We start from the raw sequence: 16149 nt of genomic DNA, 5'->3' as shown, positions 1-16149 counted from the left end.
AGCAGTAAGGAGCTGCACTTGGGCTGGAGAACTGTCCCCTGCCTTCTGTACTCCTGTCCCCCCGCCTCAAGGCTGTGAGGCTGTGGTGCAGGTTCAGATTCCAGCTGGAGTACAGCTGTGCCAGGGCTGAGCTGTATAGAGGTGGGGGGAAAGGGGGATGCAGGAGCAAGAAGCAGCAGCAGCAGCATAGGAGCTTCTAGCTGCCTGCCCCTGGCACAGCTCCCTTTGCCTGGAAGCTGTGCAGTCAGGTAACAGGGGGCTGAGAGAAGCATGGTGTGGTACTGCTCGGTGCAGTACTGCTCGGTGCTCGGTGCAGGCTGTGCACAGCTCCCAGCTGTGAGGCTCTGATGGAGGCTCAAGGAAAGCCCATCCCTTGCTACTCCTGATGTGCCGTCAAGGCCACTTGGCCTGCACCAGAATGGTTGCTGGCCCTTAATCTAGCCTCAAGGAACAAACAAATGTAGTAACTGATGACAGGCAGTTTCAGTGGATGAGACTAAGTTAATGTCAGTGTAAGCATAAAGGAGAGAAATACTGGGAGTTAAATGCAGACAGTAAACTAAGACTGATTGAAATTATTGGGAAAAACTTGTTAAAAAAAAGATCTTGGACATGAAAAGTTGTCAAATGCTGCATTTTCAGGGTGGGGGGAGTTAATGGCTTTTGTTTTTTGTTTATTTTACATGGTTACTGAGGATATTACATAACTTCTGGTAAGATTTTAGTGACATTTTCAAAACATATTTTAAATGAAAAAATTCATACCTTTTTTCAGGTAAGCAAAATGAGGTATGCCTCAGATAGCGCTGCAGTTTTGCAGTGTCACAAAAACAGGTGTCTAATTTTCTGCTCTGGTTTAGATCTACCTTTGTTTTTCCTATAGGCTATCAAGGGTTATGCATGGGCAGACGCTTTAGTTAGGAAAGCATCCGAATGTAACCCAGCAGACAGAAGACTGAGGAAGAATGTGGTTTCAGTCTTTCTGTCGGGTCTGAATGATTATAATTAGGGTTTTTTGCTTCACTGTGCTGAAGAAGGGAAATGTGCTTAGACAGTTTTGACAGCAAGAGAAGAAAGGGGAAAAAGGAATAGGCAAAAGTTGCTACTATCATGTTTTCTCCTCTATACTTAATTTTTTAACCATTTTAGTGAAGGTTGATTATGCTGGGTTAAAAAGGGATAACACAGTTTCTGATACACAACACAAAGTTTCTCCAGTAATGAGATCAAAGTTCAGTTGACAGGAAGGAGTCATAGCTGAGCAATCCACATTAATCCTTTGATCACCGTAAAAAGATAGAAAATGACTTAAATTAAGTTATAATAAGTCAGAAAAATTGCAAGGGGGGTGGTATAACCAGCTATGCAAGCAGAGGGTGAGTTGCACTGCAGTGTCAAGTCTTTAAAGGGTATTTCTGCTCTGAAAGGCAACCCCCTTCCTGCTTAGATCTGCCTCCCAGTTTTCACAAGAACTTAGTATTAGTTAGTGATTCTGAGATCCTGCCCCTGACTGGAGGTGCTGAGCCCTTGTGAGAATCTGACTATTTGCTGATCCTAGAGCCAAACAAATGTTATTTTCCTATTGTGATGTGTTTAGAGTTGTGTGAATAACTGGGGTTTTTTTGCTCTGGCCATTTAAAAAAAATCCTCAGAGTGAACTGTTCCCTGAAATGCAATGCTTTGTTTATGCAAGGGGGGAGGGTTTCTTTGTGTGATATATTTTATTGGACCACCTGCATAGTTTGGATATGGTTAAATAGGCTTTTGGATGCAAGACAGCCTTCTTCAAGTCAAAGAAGAAAAGCAAACATGGTGACAGTAAAGCACAGTTGGTTTTGAAATGTGTGGTGGAGAGAAAATTTTCCAGGGGTAGCAGACAAACAGTTAGCTGAAGAAAAGAAGCTAATTAGTGGGAAATCAAGCCCTATCAAAAAGGAGGAAGGATGGATTAAGGAATCAGAATAACCATTCCCTCTCTGACCTGCTCCACCGGGCTTTAAACTAAGCCCGCTGGGGTATGGGGGGACTACTGCCCCTGCTGGCCCGCTGAACGGCCCTTGCAAAGCCAGCGGACCAAGGCACTTAAGGGGGCACTTAAGGGAGCTCACCCCTGCCCCAGCCCTGGCACAATCTGTGGGCAAGGCAAGAGCCCCTAAGGGCACACTTGCCTGCCTGTGCACTAATGCCAGGAGCCTGGGCAACAAGCAGGAGGAGCTCGTCCTCCTGCTCAGTGCAAAGAAATATGATGTCATTGGGATAACGGAGACCTGGTGGGACTCCACCCATGACTGGACCATGGGTATAGAGGGCTATACCCTATACAGGAGGGATCGTGTTGACAAAAGGGGTGGGGGTGTAGCTCTCTATGTGAAGGAAAGCTACATGTCCCTGCAAGCTGATGTTGGCGACCGGCATGGACAGCTAGAGACCCTCTGGGTAAAAATTTGTGGGGAATTCGGCACAGGGGACACAACGGTGGGAGTCTACTACAGACCTACCACTCAAAGTCCCGAGCTTGACCAGGAGTTCGCCCGGGAGCTGACTGAGGCCGCTTGCTCCAGGACCTTGGTTGTCATGGGTGACTTCAATTACCCGGACATCTCGTGGGAAGATCACTCAGCTAAATCTGAGCGGGCGCAAAGCTTTCTCTTGTGCGTGGATGACCTCTACCTGACCCAAGAAGTCTATGGGCCAACGAGAGGCAAAGCTCTGCTTGACCTGGTACTGGCTACGGGGGATGACCTAATCGGCGACCTAGTGATTGATGGGAAGTTGGGTGACAGCGACCACGAGCTGATCACCTTCACCATCCGCCGTAAAGCTGGCAAGTCAGTCAGCAACACAGAAGTCCTTGACTTCAGAAAAGCCGACTTTGACAAGCTCAAGAGGCTAGTCGGTCAGGCCCTCAGGGACCATGACCCCAGGGAGTTGGGAGTTCAAGAAGAGTGGTTGCTTCTCAAGGAAGCGATCCTCAGTGCACAAGCTAAATCTATTCCAACACGGAGGAAAGGCAGCAAGAAGGCACAGCAGCCCCCCTGGCTCTCCAGAGACCTAGCGGACCTACTGTGGCTAAAAAGGAAAGCCTACAAAGGATGGAGGACGGGATTCACCTCCAAGGAGGATTACTCTGCGCTGGTCCGGTCCTGCAGGGAGCAAACCAGGAAAGCCAAGGCTGCAACTGAACTCCAACTAGCTTCAGGCATCAAGGACAACAAAAAGTCCTTTTTCAGATATGTGGGGAGCCGGAGGAAAAGCAAGGGCAATGTTGGACCCCTGCTAAACCAGATGGGGCAACTGACAACTGACACCCAGGAAAAAACCAACCATTAAATAGGTACTTTGCGTCAGTCTTTCATCAGTCACACGGGATGCCCATGCCTGCTATGGGACAGGGAAATCTGGGTGAGGGGGATCCCCTACCCTCCATCAATGCTGACCTCGTGAAGGAACACCTTGAGAAGCTGGATACCTTCAAGTCAGCTGGCCCTGACAACCTGTACCCCAGGGTACTCAAGGAGCTGGCGAGCGTCATAGCCCAGCCCCTGGCACGGATCTTTGAAAACTCCTGGCGCTCTGGTGTAGTGCCCGAAGACTGGAAGAAGGCCAATGTGGTGCCGATCTTCAAGAAAGGGAGGAGAGTGGATCCGGCTAACTACAGGCCCATTAGCCTGACTTCTATGCTGGGGAAGATCTTAGAAAAGTTTATTAAGGAGGCCATCCTTGAGGGACTGGCCCAGGCTAACATTCTAAGGGATAGCCAGCACGGGTTTGTTGCAGGTAGGTCTTGTTTGACCAATCTCATTTCCTTCTATGACCAGGTGACCTATCACCTGGACAAGGGAGAAGAGATTGATGTCATATATCTTGACTTCAAAAAAGCTTTTGATCTGGTATCCCATGATCACCTCTTGGCCAAACTGCCCAGTTGTGGCTTTGGCTCCACCACTATCCGCTGGCTGGGAAATTGGATTCGTGGTCGGACCCAGAGGGTTGTGATTGATGGCAGTCACTCATCGTGGTGCCCTGTGACCAGTGGGGTCCCTCAAGGCTCTGTCCTGGGACCCATACTGTTCAACATCTTCATTAACGATGTGGACATTGGAGTCAGGAGTGGACTGGCCAAGTTCGCCGATGACACCAAACTTTGGGGCAAAGCATCCACGCCAGAAGACAGGCAGGTGATCCAGGCTGACCTGGACAAGCTCAGCAAATGGGCAGACGAGAATCTCATGGTGTTTAACACCGAAAAATGCAAGGTTCTCCACCTTGGGAGGAAAAACCTGCAGCTTCCTTGTAGGCTCGGCAGTGCTACGTTGGTTAGCACTACAGAAGAAAAAGACTTGGGGGTCATCATTGACCACAAGATGAACATGAGCCTGCAATGCGATGCTGCGGCTAGTAAAGCGACCAAAATGCTGGCGTGCATCCATAGATGCTTCTCGAGCAAATCCCGGGACGTCATTCTCCCCTTGTACTCGGCCTTGGTGAGGCCGCAGCTGGAGTACTGCATCCAGTTTTGGGCTCCACAATTCAAAAAGGATGTGGAGAAGCTTGAGAGAGTCCAAAGGAGAGCCACGCGCATGATCAGAGGTCAGGAAAACAGATCTTACGATGACAGGCTGAGAGCCATGGGACTCTTTAGCCTGGAAAAGCGCAGGCTCAGGGGTGATCTGATGGCCACCTATAAGTTTATCAGGGGTGACCACCAGGATCTGGGGGAACATCTGTTCACCAGAGCGCCCCAAGGGATGACGAGGTCGAACGGTCACAAACTCCTGCAAGACCGTTTCAGGCTGGACATAAGGAAGAATTTCTTTACTGTCCGAGCCCCCAAGGTCTGGAACAGTCTGCCAGCGGAGGTGGTTCAAGGACCTACATTGAGCACCTTCAAGAGTAAATTGGATGCTTATCTTGCTGGGATCCTATGACCCCAGCTGACTTCCTGCCCTTTGGGCAGGGGGCTGGACTCGATGATCTCCGAGGTCCCTTCCAGCCCTAATGTCTATGAAATCTATGAAATCTTACTATCTTCATGCTTAGGGGAAATCTACCTAATGGCTTTCAAAGGTGGACTTGGGAACAGAAATTCATAAGCTGGCTGGACACCAGGAGCAGAGCCGGCCTTAGGGGTGGGTGACATGGGTGAAAGCCCAGGGCGCCATAGTCAGGGGTGCACCACACACACACATGTACATACACACATGCACACACACACACAAAGCAGTGCCCAGACCCCCGCCTCCCAAGTCAGTGGTGCTGCTGCAGGCAAGGAGGTGAAGCCCCCACCCCCAGGTGCTGCTCAGGAGGAGACAGGCTGGGCAGTGTGGGCAGATCCACTGGACTGTGCCCTGGATCCCTGACTGCCTCTGCCTGCACCAGGGCTGCTGACTCGGGGGTGGGGCTGGCAGGATGGTGGGTGGGGGCGCCAAAATACAAGTTTGCCATGGGCACCATTTTCCCTAAGGCCAACTCTGACTAGGAGCCAAGGACTTAACACTGATACTGCTTTTATTGTACATTATAACCTACCTGATTCTTGAATTCTTCCCACAAATGGAAGGTGCTAATGAACTCTGCCCTTTTTATAGGCCTTGATTTCCCAGTAATCAGTTTCTTTTCTTCAGCTAATTGCTTGTCTACTGCCCCTGGGAATTTCTCTCCTCCCTCATATTTTGCAGCCAACTGTTTTTTGCTATCCCTTTGTTGCTTTTCTTCTCAGACTTGAAGAAGACATTCTTGCATTCTAAAGCTTGTCTAACTCTATCCTTGCTGTGCAGTTGGTCCATTACAAGATATCACCCAAGGAAATCCCTGCCTCTGACATAATTCCTGGATCAGCACAGCTACAACCTCACGTTACCACTCCCAATGCTTTGTTTAGGATTTAATTTTTCAAAATATAACTAACGGAGACTTGTAAACGAGAAACCATTCTGGATTGAAAAAGTATTGACTTTATCCAAATGTCTCATTTTGATTTGAATGATTTAGTGATCCAGAATCTATGTTTTCCTGTAAAAAAAAATTCAGGCAAAAGTGTCCTCCCAGACCTATGCTTGCTGTCTCTGTAGCTGCGGGAAGATGGTGCTATGGTCTGTTGTGTCTTATGTGCAGCTACAAAGAGATCTGTTCACTTAGTTTCAGTTGGCCTTACCTGGGCAAGTCAATCTGAGGCAATGGGGGTGCACTGGGGTCACTCTGAGCAGCATGCGGGGGCATTGCCCAGGTGTAAAAAAAGGGAGGAATTTTGCATTTAAAACCTGTCTTACTAATAATGGTCTTTTTTAGAAAAGGAAGAGCCCAATTTGGCCTTGAGAGCATAGGCTGAGTTTGCATGGTTAGCAGTGAAAAGTAACATCTTGTCTTCTATTGTTAAATGGAGCACATTAACATGGAATTACTGAATGATAGTTCTGATGGACACCCTCAGGGTCATTGGATAATTGCTTTAAGAACGTTTTTCTCATGCTAAAAAAGAAGGGTTATTTTTAAAAGGTTAGTTTAAATTCTTGTGGACCCTTCTGGGCAAACTACTTAATTTTCTTGCATACAACAAATACCTTTTCCCATAGCCAACACTTAAGTTCTGACAGTGGGGAGGCACAATTCTGCACCACCACTGCAGTGTGGGGGCACAACTCCATGATGCTGCTGCTGGGTATTGGGTGCAGCTAGTCTGCAGCTCCACGCCCTGCTGATGGTGCAGAAATTGTGCAGCCACCACCACCCCCACTGTTGCTGGGCCCTGGCATCAGCCAGGCTGTAGCCCCATGCCCTGCACCCCACTGGCAATGCAGCAATATGGGGGGATGTGCCCTCTCGTGTCCCCCTAATGTGTTGCTAATGACCTTTTCCCCAAAAACGAGCTGCTGGAAATTAGAGTGTGCGTTATATGCAAGAAATATGATAAGAGCAGGTCCTTTCCAGTCTTTTGCTTTTACATAACTCTCTTTCAAATGTCACTGTTTTGCAGATATAGATGAGTGTGCCCTGTCCCGGCACAACTGCTCAAAGGGCACAACATGCATTAATACTGGAGGAGGCTTCCAGTGTGTTAGCTCTGAGTGTCCTAAGTCTAGTGGCAATGTCAGCTATGTGAAAACATCACCATTGTAAGTATGGAGAAATGAAACAGAATTAATGGTCTTGTGAACTCCAGATAGAGTAACTATGATCATCAAGTTTACAATCCTGTTTAATTGCCTTGTTAAAACATGTCTCCTTCTAGAAGGCCCTCTTTGTGAGACAGGAAAAAAGTGTTCTTAAACCCTCAATTCCAGGTTGTTCATCTTGAAGTTAATTCAAGACTTGGCTTTACTAAATCCAGTACCAGGACAGACCTTAAAGAGAAATGACTAAATGAACCTCCTGGGATGAAATCCTGGACCTACTGAAGTCAGCGGCAAAACTCTTGCTGACTTTTGACCCTAAATCTTACACTCTTCTGACATGCAAAGAACTTCTCCATGTGTTAGCTGTAGGTCTGTGTGTAAAACACTGACCAGCAGGGTAGTTTCATGTGTTGTCCCAGCCTCTGCACCTGGCCCCCTTCAGTTTCCACCCCATCCTGTGCCTGGTCCCCAGAGGATACCTTTCTGCTACAGCCCCATGCTTATATTCTCATTTAAGAGGCCCTATTCTCAATCCCTGGGGGGCTAGATTTTGACCTTGGTTACAATGGCATATATACAGTGCAACTTCACTGGGGTTAGTGCAGATTTACATAAGTGGTGACCAGGAGGAGGACTCAGCCTGTAATCTGCTAGTTCTCATGATTCCAGGTCATGCAAGCACTTCCTCTTTTCACTAGGGCTATGGGGGACTCATCGGTGAACATTCCTTCATGTTAGGATTAGTTTGATGAATGTATTTTAAGAAATGTTTTTGTAGTACATTTGACCATAAATTCTCCCAATTAATATTAATGGATCATTTGAAATAAGATTTTTAGGCCAAGGCCCCATGGCCATGATGCTTTCATACAAACTGTTCCTGGAACTGACCTAAACCTTCTCCTTTCTTCCACTGTTAGCCAGTGTGAACGCAATCCCTGCCCAATGGACAGTAGATCGTGTCATCATGCCCCAAAGACCATCTCTTTCCACTACCTGCCTCTGCCTTCCAACCTGATCACTCCCACCCCACTTTTCCGTATGGCAACTGCCTCAGCTCCGGGACGGCCTGGACCTGACAGCTTGCGCTTTGGGATTGTGGGAGGCAACAGCCGAGGGCACTTTGTGATGCAGCGCTCAGACAGGCAGACAGGAGAGCTCATCCTTGTACAAAGCATGAAAGGACCCCAGACAGTAGAGGTGGATGTTGACATGTCAGAGTACCTGGATCGCACCTTCCAGGCCAAGCATGTTTCCAAAATTACCGTTTTTGTGTCTCCCTACGAGTTCTAAAGAAAGCAGCTCATGAAAGCAAGGAAATCAACAGCTCATGGACTGTTCCTCCTCATCCATCGCTTTCTTTTAGTACAGACTCTTTTAGAAACTTCCTCTGTTTCTAACTAGTGAGCCAGCCCTGTGAGAGCACCTGTAGCCACTGAAAGGCAATCGTACTGCAACTACTCCAAGAAACATGGGCTTAAAAACTAGTATCAAGCAATGAGATCAACCAAATTACTCTGGCAGTTACAGGGGTATTTTCTGCAATCATCTCATAAACTTACTCTTTTATAGGAAGTTTTGACCTTGGATACTTTAAATTTTTTACCATCTTCCATAAATCTATGCTTGTAGAAACACTAACCCTAATCAGAGGAGTATAGCAATGAAAGCCAGATTCTATCCGATACACTAACCTCCCTGTAGCTAAATACTTTTCCCTCTGGATTTGGGATTTTTTTTTTTTTTTTTTTTTTTTTTTTGTGCTCAGTCTCCTGACTGGTTTTACACCCACATATATGAAAAACAGCAAATGAAGTGTGAATGAACTCATGTACTCGCCAGCAACAAGCAGCTGCTCCATCACAGAAGTCTGGCATGCTCTGTAGCAACGGGCCACACACCCAATGGAATTATCAGGAAACCATAGCAATTTAGCATCCTCCCCACTAACCTCCAGGAAACACAGTGCTGAGATCTAAATTGGAAAACACGTGCTGGTGAGTAATCTGTGGGCAAATGAGTGTGCTGAAGCCTTGTTTGTCCTCATCCAGCCCCTCACAGAGATGTCTGTTGCTTTCAGACCAGTACAGTATAAAGATGTAAATTAAATACAGCCCTGAAGAGTTGTTTAGAAAACACCATGTTGAATCAGTATTGCCCACAAGCAGTACTGTCTTCAGGCATGAGCCCCTGGGATCCAAGTCCTGTGTCTCTGTATGAAAGGACTCCAAGACCCACCAGCTAGTACAAAGAGAAGGCACATGTGACGTGTGTTTCTGCATGGGGTGCAACCTTTCAGGAGCACAACATGGAGAGACTGCATGCACCCAACATCCAAATACACCATCATGCAAAACACTGACTATTCCTGCCTGCACAGTCACACAAAATCAGGACAGTAACTACCATAGGGTTACTTGCACAGAGGCCCCCAAATGGCACTCTGCCCACAGCCTCAAAAATCCTTAAAACAACTATGCTTGCAAGAACAGATGGCACAACCTGAACCAGTGTTGCATAGGTTTTTCCACAACACAGCTCAGTCCTTCTGGTGATAATACCACTGTTATTCTGGGCCTGGGTTTGTTTCAGCTAAGCACAGCTGACCAAGTACTTGTTCATCCTCCTCTTCCAATCAGTTGAAAGAATTCCACTTATTTAATGGTGCAGGGTTGAATTTCAAGTGTTTTCAACTGTACCAAAATATGTGGAAGTTCTGTGGCATGTGTGGTTTTTCCATGAGATAAGAGAAAGCTACCAAATGCCTTCCACTGGTAGATTTAAAACATTAGTCTGGTGCTCTCAATCTATTTCCCATGGCTCCAAAATAATCCAAACTGATAACTAATCCATAACAGTAGAATGCTACAGTAGAATAAAATCCATCAAGTGCCTCCCCCAGAGGAATAAAGAATTGGGGCTTGATTACCACCTAATGTATACCATTTGCTGTAAGTTAAAGTTCAAAAAAGTCCATTCTAGACTCTGTCATGAGCTATTTTCATAACAAGAACTTTCAGAATAAGACTACCTTTCAAATTATATTTATAAGAAAGCAATTAAGGCTTAAATTCCTCTTACGAAAAAAGTCTTGTTGGGATTTTTACAGATAGCTTTTCTATAGAAGTATTAGACCTTACCATAGAATTTAATGGGGAAGTTTGGCCCTGCATGAGAATTATGTTGGATGGGTCTAAAAATATTGAATGGCTTTCATTTGCAATTGGAGTCTGTGGAACAGATCCTGAATTAGTCTCGATGAGTACAGTGGCATTGACTTCACAAAATTTCCTCCAAATTTGTACTGGTGTCAATATCATCAGAATTTAGCTTAATACTTCTGTTTTTTAAATCTCCTTTCTTATTAGCTGAGTATAAAAGCAGACATTTTTGTGGCTATAACAAGCCCTGCCCAGGATGTTGCATTTTGAATACAGAATACTGTATATTATCTTAAAATATTTGGGACAAGTTCTGTTCCCAGTTTCACTTGCGCAACCACTGAGACATGCATAGGTCAAAATCACCTATGGAACAAACCACTGGAATCACCCAAGGAGGAAGTTGGCCCTGTGTGTTTGCACACCAAGTTTCTGACAGTAAAGGTTAGTGCCTTGCATTTGGTTGCTGTAAATCCTTTCTAACCCCACTCTCATCATCACTGTAGTCCTTCCACACAGCTCAAAGGGCTGTTTCTCAAGAGTCCTTCAAGAACAGGAAGACGCGTGTGTGCTTCTTTATATAACTAGTACACTCTGATGATGACTGATCCATGCTTCTTCATTTTGTTATTTAGCATTACATTGCTTTGCAGTAGACATATGAAGAAGATTACAGTCTTTCCTTGCTCTCATGAATATAAAGGAGGCTCTTACACTGAATACTTGTTCATGATTGGTAGGAATTTCCCACAGCGTTCACCGCTGTACATTCGCAGGAGAATGGAACCCACAGTCTTTACTCCCAATTGGAAGCTCATCTAACCCCACTGAAGTTAACTGGATTCTTTCCACTGACTTCAGTGAGTTTTGGATCAAGATCCCGGTGCACTGTACTGCAAGTAACGCAAGAGCAGTCACTAGTAGCACCCTGAGCATTTCTCTCCCCTGGCCCCGATACCAACATTGGATCAGATATGTAACTGACACAGATCACCATGGCTCCACTGCTGTGGCGGACAACACCCAATGAGAATCTGGCCCACTCTCTCCGCACAGTTCTGAAGTAGTCTATGAATGGGGTTGGAAATGTAAATCCATATAAAATGACTGTGGGTTCCATTCTCCTGTGAATTGTGTTGCTTTGTAGGTTCCACAGCAGTCACACAATACCTCTCGGGCACAAACCGTCACAGCTCTGATGTGCACAAATACCACCAATCAAAGATGGGTTAGTGCAAAATGTGACTGGTTTGGAGACATCCAGGGGCATCAGTCTGTCAGTGTAAGCAGAGGCACACACCTCATAGTAAGGAGATGAACCTCCCCAGCAAGGTTCTGGGAGCAATCCAACCCAAAAGTACAGCCAGAAAGCAGCATTGGGCCCAGAGCAAAAAGCTGAGCAGTCCTTGAATCCCCCTAAGCCTAGACAATTCACTGGTGCTCCTTTCCTGCACAAAGGCACAAGAGGAGCTTTTGCTTGGAGCTGTGAAGCACACTCCAGCTTTATAAAAGCAACATCATATTATTTTTCATGTATTTATATATTTCATATCTGTCATATATTTATGATAATGAACAAAGCAGAGACTAGAGTAGTAGGCTGACTCTAACACAGTGGTTTTCAGTCTTTTTAGACCTGAGGCACCCTTCCATAATGTGCACAGGGATCAAACTGGGTCACATATTTGGAAACTGGGAGACGGTTTGTTGATTCACAAAGCAAATGAAATTGCATGTAAAAATAGCAGCACTTCTACAGGGTAATCAGCAGGGTTATTGGAATCACAGTTCCTATAGCAGCTTCAAGAAACTTGGCTACTTTGGTGTGTTCTTAATTTGCTGTCGGTATTGTAGCCTGATTCCCAGTGTTACTGAGAAGGTCACTGTCTCCAAAAGAAGCACTGGGAGCTCTCAGGGCCTTGGCTTTCTTTAGGACAATAAACACAGCAGATACTAGAGTAGTAAGTTGACTCTAACAGCGTGGTTTTCAATGTTTTTAGAATCAAGGCACCCTTCCATAATCTTGGTGAATTGAGTAGCACTCCATTTCCAAAATTAATGTATTGGTGCCTTGCCTGCTTGTAGAGGGGCTGGGAAAGAGGAGAAGCAGCTAACAGGATGAGTAACTGGAAAGGAAGAACCTGCACTTACCTTCTGCCCAGAGTCTGAGCTTGTCTTGCTTGTCTCCTCTTTCCCCATGGCACCCTTCAAAGGCTGTCATGGCACCCCAGGGTGGCACTCTGGTTGAGAAGCAGTGCTCTTGAAGGTCAGCACAGTCTTGCTAATCTGTGCATATATGAGAGCTGTCAGTGCCATCAGCTGGAACAGGGGCCCCAAAGGCAGGTGTGCATCTGTTTTTGGGGGTAAAATGAAGACTCAGCCTCAAATACCCTGAGCTGAGCTGCCCCTTCCTGTCTATGCTACCTTGCTGCAGCATGGAGACAAGAAGTAGGCAGACTGATTTCTAGAAGAACAGGAACTAAAGCAGAGCCCTTTTGGGAATCATGCTGACTATTTGCATCTCCTGTTTTAGACTCTAATTATGGGCAGTAGAGACAGTCAGTGAAGTGCCAAAAGGCCACTAGTGGACTTCCTATGCTTGTGGCCCACAGTGCTCAGGTGAATACTGAACTTAGAGCGGGGCAGAAGGGAGCCCAGCCTCGGGCTTTGATGCTGAGGAGAGCTTTGGGGTCAGGCTGGGCACCTGCCAGGGAGTGTGAGGTTAGGGGTTTGTATTGTGGATGGTTGGCAGGCTTGGGCTAGAGGGGAGGCCTAGGAGTCACTCAAGGTTGCAGTGTAGACAGATCTTGATGCTCCTTGTCCAAACTAGGTTTCATAAACAGATTTGCATTTTGGGTTCTCTTCATCCATGTCCTTGTACAGATTTTCAGTCACTAAATCAACAGAAGACAGAGGCAGTCAGCTTGTTGGCTGTCCATATGAGAACCAGAAGAGAGGACAGATTGTGAAGATGGCTTAGCAGAAACACGTATAATTTCCATGTTTAAGAATTACTGTGGGCTTGATTCTGTGGTTTGATACCTGATAGAGGTGGTATGGTCTCCCCTCTCTTGGAGGGGTGGGAAGGAGAAAATTTGCCACAGCCCTGTATGAACCATCTATTCATTGTAGCTTCCTACAACCTACAGTGAGAATCATACCTGGATGCTGCAACAGGATACAAGTACCAGTTTCAAAAAGAAACAGTGGAGGCGAACTGAGGTTAATGGTTCAACTAGAATTTAGATCCTTCTTAGGTTTAAGGAGGGAAGAGAGGTCCATGAGCTACCACTGCAACAATGACAACAACAACAAAGAATTAAAAGCAAAGAGACTAGCAAATGATGCCATGCTACACTGGAGTAGGCAGCACTGTGTTTAAAGGAGGCTTGTAAAAGAGCAATGTGGCACTCTGTTAAAAGATTTAGCCAGCCTGGGAAAGTGTGGGTCTTAATGAAAGGCTTCTTAGAAAGCCCTGAAAGGCTAAACCAGCCTACAGCTTCTAATCTCCTTCCCAGTAACACATGGAAGGGTTTAGAAAGCGTCATCAGTTACAGGGAAATAAGGAAAACAGTGCAAACCTCAGGGCATTGCTGTAACTTAGATGGGATGGTAACATAGCATTCAGACCATTTAGGGCCTTCTCTTCTCCCCATTGAAGTTCATAGCCAAAACTCATTGATCTCAGTAGAACAGAATCAGATCTTTATAGCTTGACTATGTATAAATTAGGTGTCTTAGCTTTATTAAATGAAAGCATTCACATAATTGTTGCTCAGAGGCAGGCTGTCTGCCAACAAGATACCCCACTGATGAAGTAATTCTGTGGGTTGAGTGCATGGTGTGTATAATGTAAAATTAATGTATATTAATTAGGCTGTTTCAATTCCATTCAGGGATTGTAAGTGTTTCCATTGAATGCCATAATAAAATTAATTGACTGCTTATTAAAATATCAAACAAACCAAAGTTTTTTTTAATCCCAAGCTGGCAGTCATGAATAGGCATCTAGAAGTCAGAACTAGCCTGCCTTTCTCATATTGCTAAATCAGAGGGAGATCCCAGATAAACAGGTACAGGGTGCTCGGGGTGCTAGTATGGACAAGTTTGGAACGCCTCATTTTATTCTATACATTTTTCTACTTTTGTATTGCTGAGGTGTTCTTTTAAGAATACATTGACTGGTGGTGTTATCCCAAGGATCAAAAACATGTCCTAAGGCAAATCCTGAGGATAGCATTATAATAAAAATACCTTGTATGGAATATAAATGTTATCCATTGTTGCAAAAATCATGTTGATGGCATTAAGGGCTTGTAGTAAGGCAAGGATTTCAAAGATACAGCCCACAGGCTGGCTGTGGCCCATGAAGCTGATTCAACAGGACTCCCAGAGGAGCTTGGAATTTGATGGTGTGAGCCAGGGGTAGGACCTGCCGCCAAAGTCTGGAGTACAGAACCTCATCACGGATGCATGTCAGTGGAGGGATAAGCAACAGCTCTGTTAACCCCTGCACTGCCATTTCATCCTGCCACTGGAAGTAGGTCCAGATCCGACCCACGAGAAGCCTCATGATCTGGAACCAGCCTGGGGACCTGGGTGAGTTTGATGGAAGGGAACCTGAGGTGTGACTATTTCATTCACAATAAACCACTGCCCACACACTTAGTTGTGACTGAGCAGCTGTAGAAGACAACTGCTGATTCAGCAATCATTTCCATGGTTTGCCTTTGCAGGTATAATAATTAATTACATACCTGCAGAACCCACTTTCATGATATCATCACTTTCAATGTTAGGTACGTGTTTCTCAGTTTCAGTGCTTTCTTATGTTAACCATGAAATACTACATTATGCATGCTTTTATAATACACCATTTTAGCGTGATTAATGATGTAGACTTTTACTGGATAAATAAAGTACTTCACACCTTTTGGATACTTTGGTTGGGATCTGTTCACAAAGGGAATGTGTACGGCTGCAGGAACTGCAATGCTATCCTTGTCTTGTTGGGAGAAGTTGCCATAATGGACATTCACACCAGGAGACCGTAAGTTCAGCTGCACAGAAAAATCCAACTGCCTCCAAATATTACTGGAAGCCAGTCAGACTTAAATTGGTTTATTCTTGCATTTCTTGTCTGCCTGCTTATTGCCTTGACCAATGGGCCTGAAACTTCAGGCAAAATGAAAAGGGTGGGAAGTGACCAAGGCTCCAAACAACAGGCTCTGCTGTCTGAACACTGAGCAATCTGCAGTTAGTGCTGTACGGGGCAGATCCAGGGGGCCTCCAGGGATGTTCTTGGTTTTTCATTGCAGGGGTGGGGGAGGGGGCAGATGGCTGTGAAAGAGCTGGTTTGACTTACCTAGGTTCTCTTTTTTGTTTTGTTTTTTTAAAAATTTCCGTATTCCAAGTCAAATTAGCCAAAACAAATTCCAAATCCGTGAATCAGTCCAGAACCATAAGTGGCCCTACTACATCCTTCAACCCCATCTGGGGCTTCAGATGTTCCCAGAAACTTTGGCAGGCATCTTACTTACAGGCTCAAGCCTAGAAGCTTGGGGTTCAGATGCCCCCAAGTTTTGCTTGCCCTCAGCCATAAGGCTCCTGCTGGGGAGGAGTCTCCTCTTTCCATAAAATGGGCATAAAGCCAAGATCTTCCCACTCCAGCAGCTAAGTGGAAGGTTTACTATACATTACCTTGGCAGGTACTATTCCCATGCCAGGACAGCAGTCTTTCCCAGTGCAGCTAGGAAGACCACCTCAGTGGTCACGGTGTTTCCCTTGCCAGGTAAGCATAGGACTACACTTGATCTGAGCCGACAAGAGGCTCTCTTCCACTTGATGCCAGCCAGGCCTGTTGCAACAGCAGTGGC

At 45.8% G+C, this 16149-nt stretch overlaps 1 protein-coding gene across 2 annotated transcripts in view; it reads left to right on the top strand.

Moving 5' to 3' along the window:
• Positions 1–15405, top strand: part of FBLN7 (fibulin 7) — a 61332-nt gene extending 45927 nt beyond the window's left edge. For both annotated transcript variants that reach the window (XM_090053075.1, XM_090053064.1), the window contains 2 exons: positions 6974–7112; positions 8033–15405. In XM_090053075.1, coding sequence (XP_089909201.1) covers positions 6974–7112; positions 8033–8405 — 512 coding nt within the window. In that variant the 3' untranslated portion in view covers positions 8406–15405. The remainder of the gene's footprint in view (positions 1–6973; positions 7113–8032) is intronic.
• The last annotated feature ends 744 nt before the right edge of the window (positions 15406–16149 follow it).

This window comes from Crocodylus siamensis, chromosome 1 (genome assembly GCF_052110815.1).
Source record: "Crocodylus siamensis isolate JL-2025a chromosome 1, ASM5211081v1, whole genome shotgun sequence".
Lineage (NCBI taxonomy): Eukaryota > Metazoa > Chordata > Crocodylia > Crocodylidae > Crocodylus > Crocodylus siamensis.
Note: the sequence above shows the minus strand (reverse complement) of the source record. Positions and strands in the feature narration are given on the sequence as shown.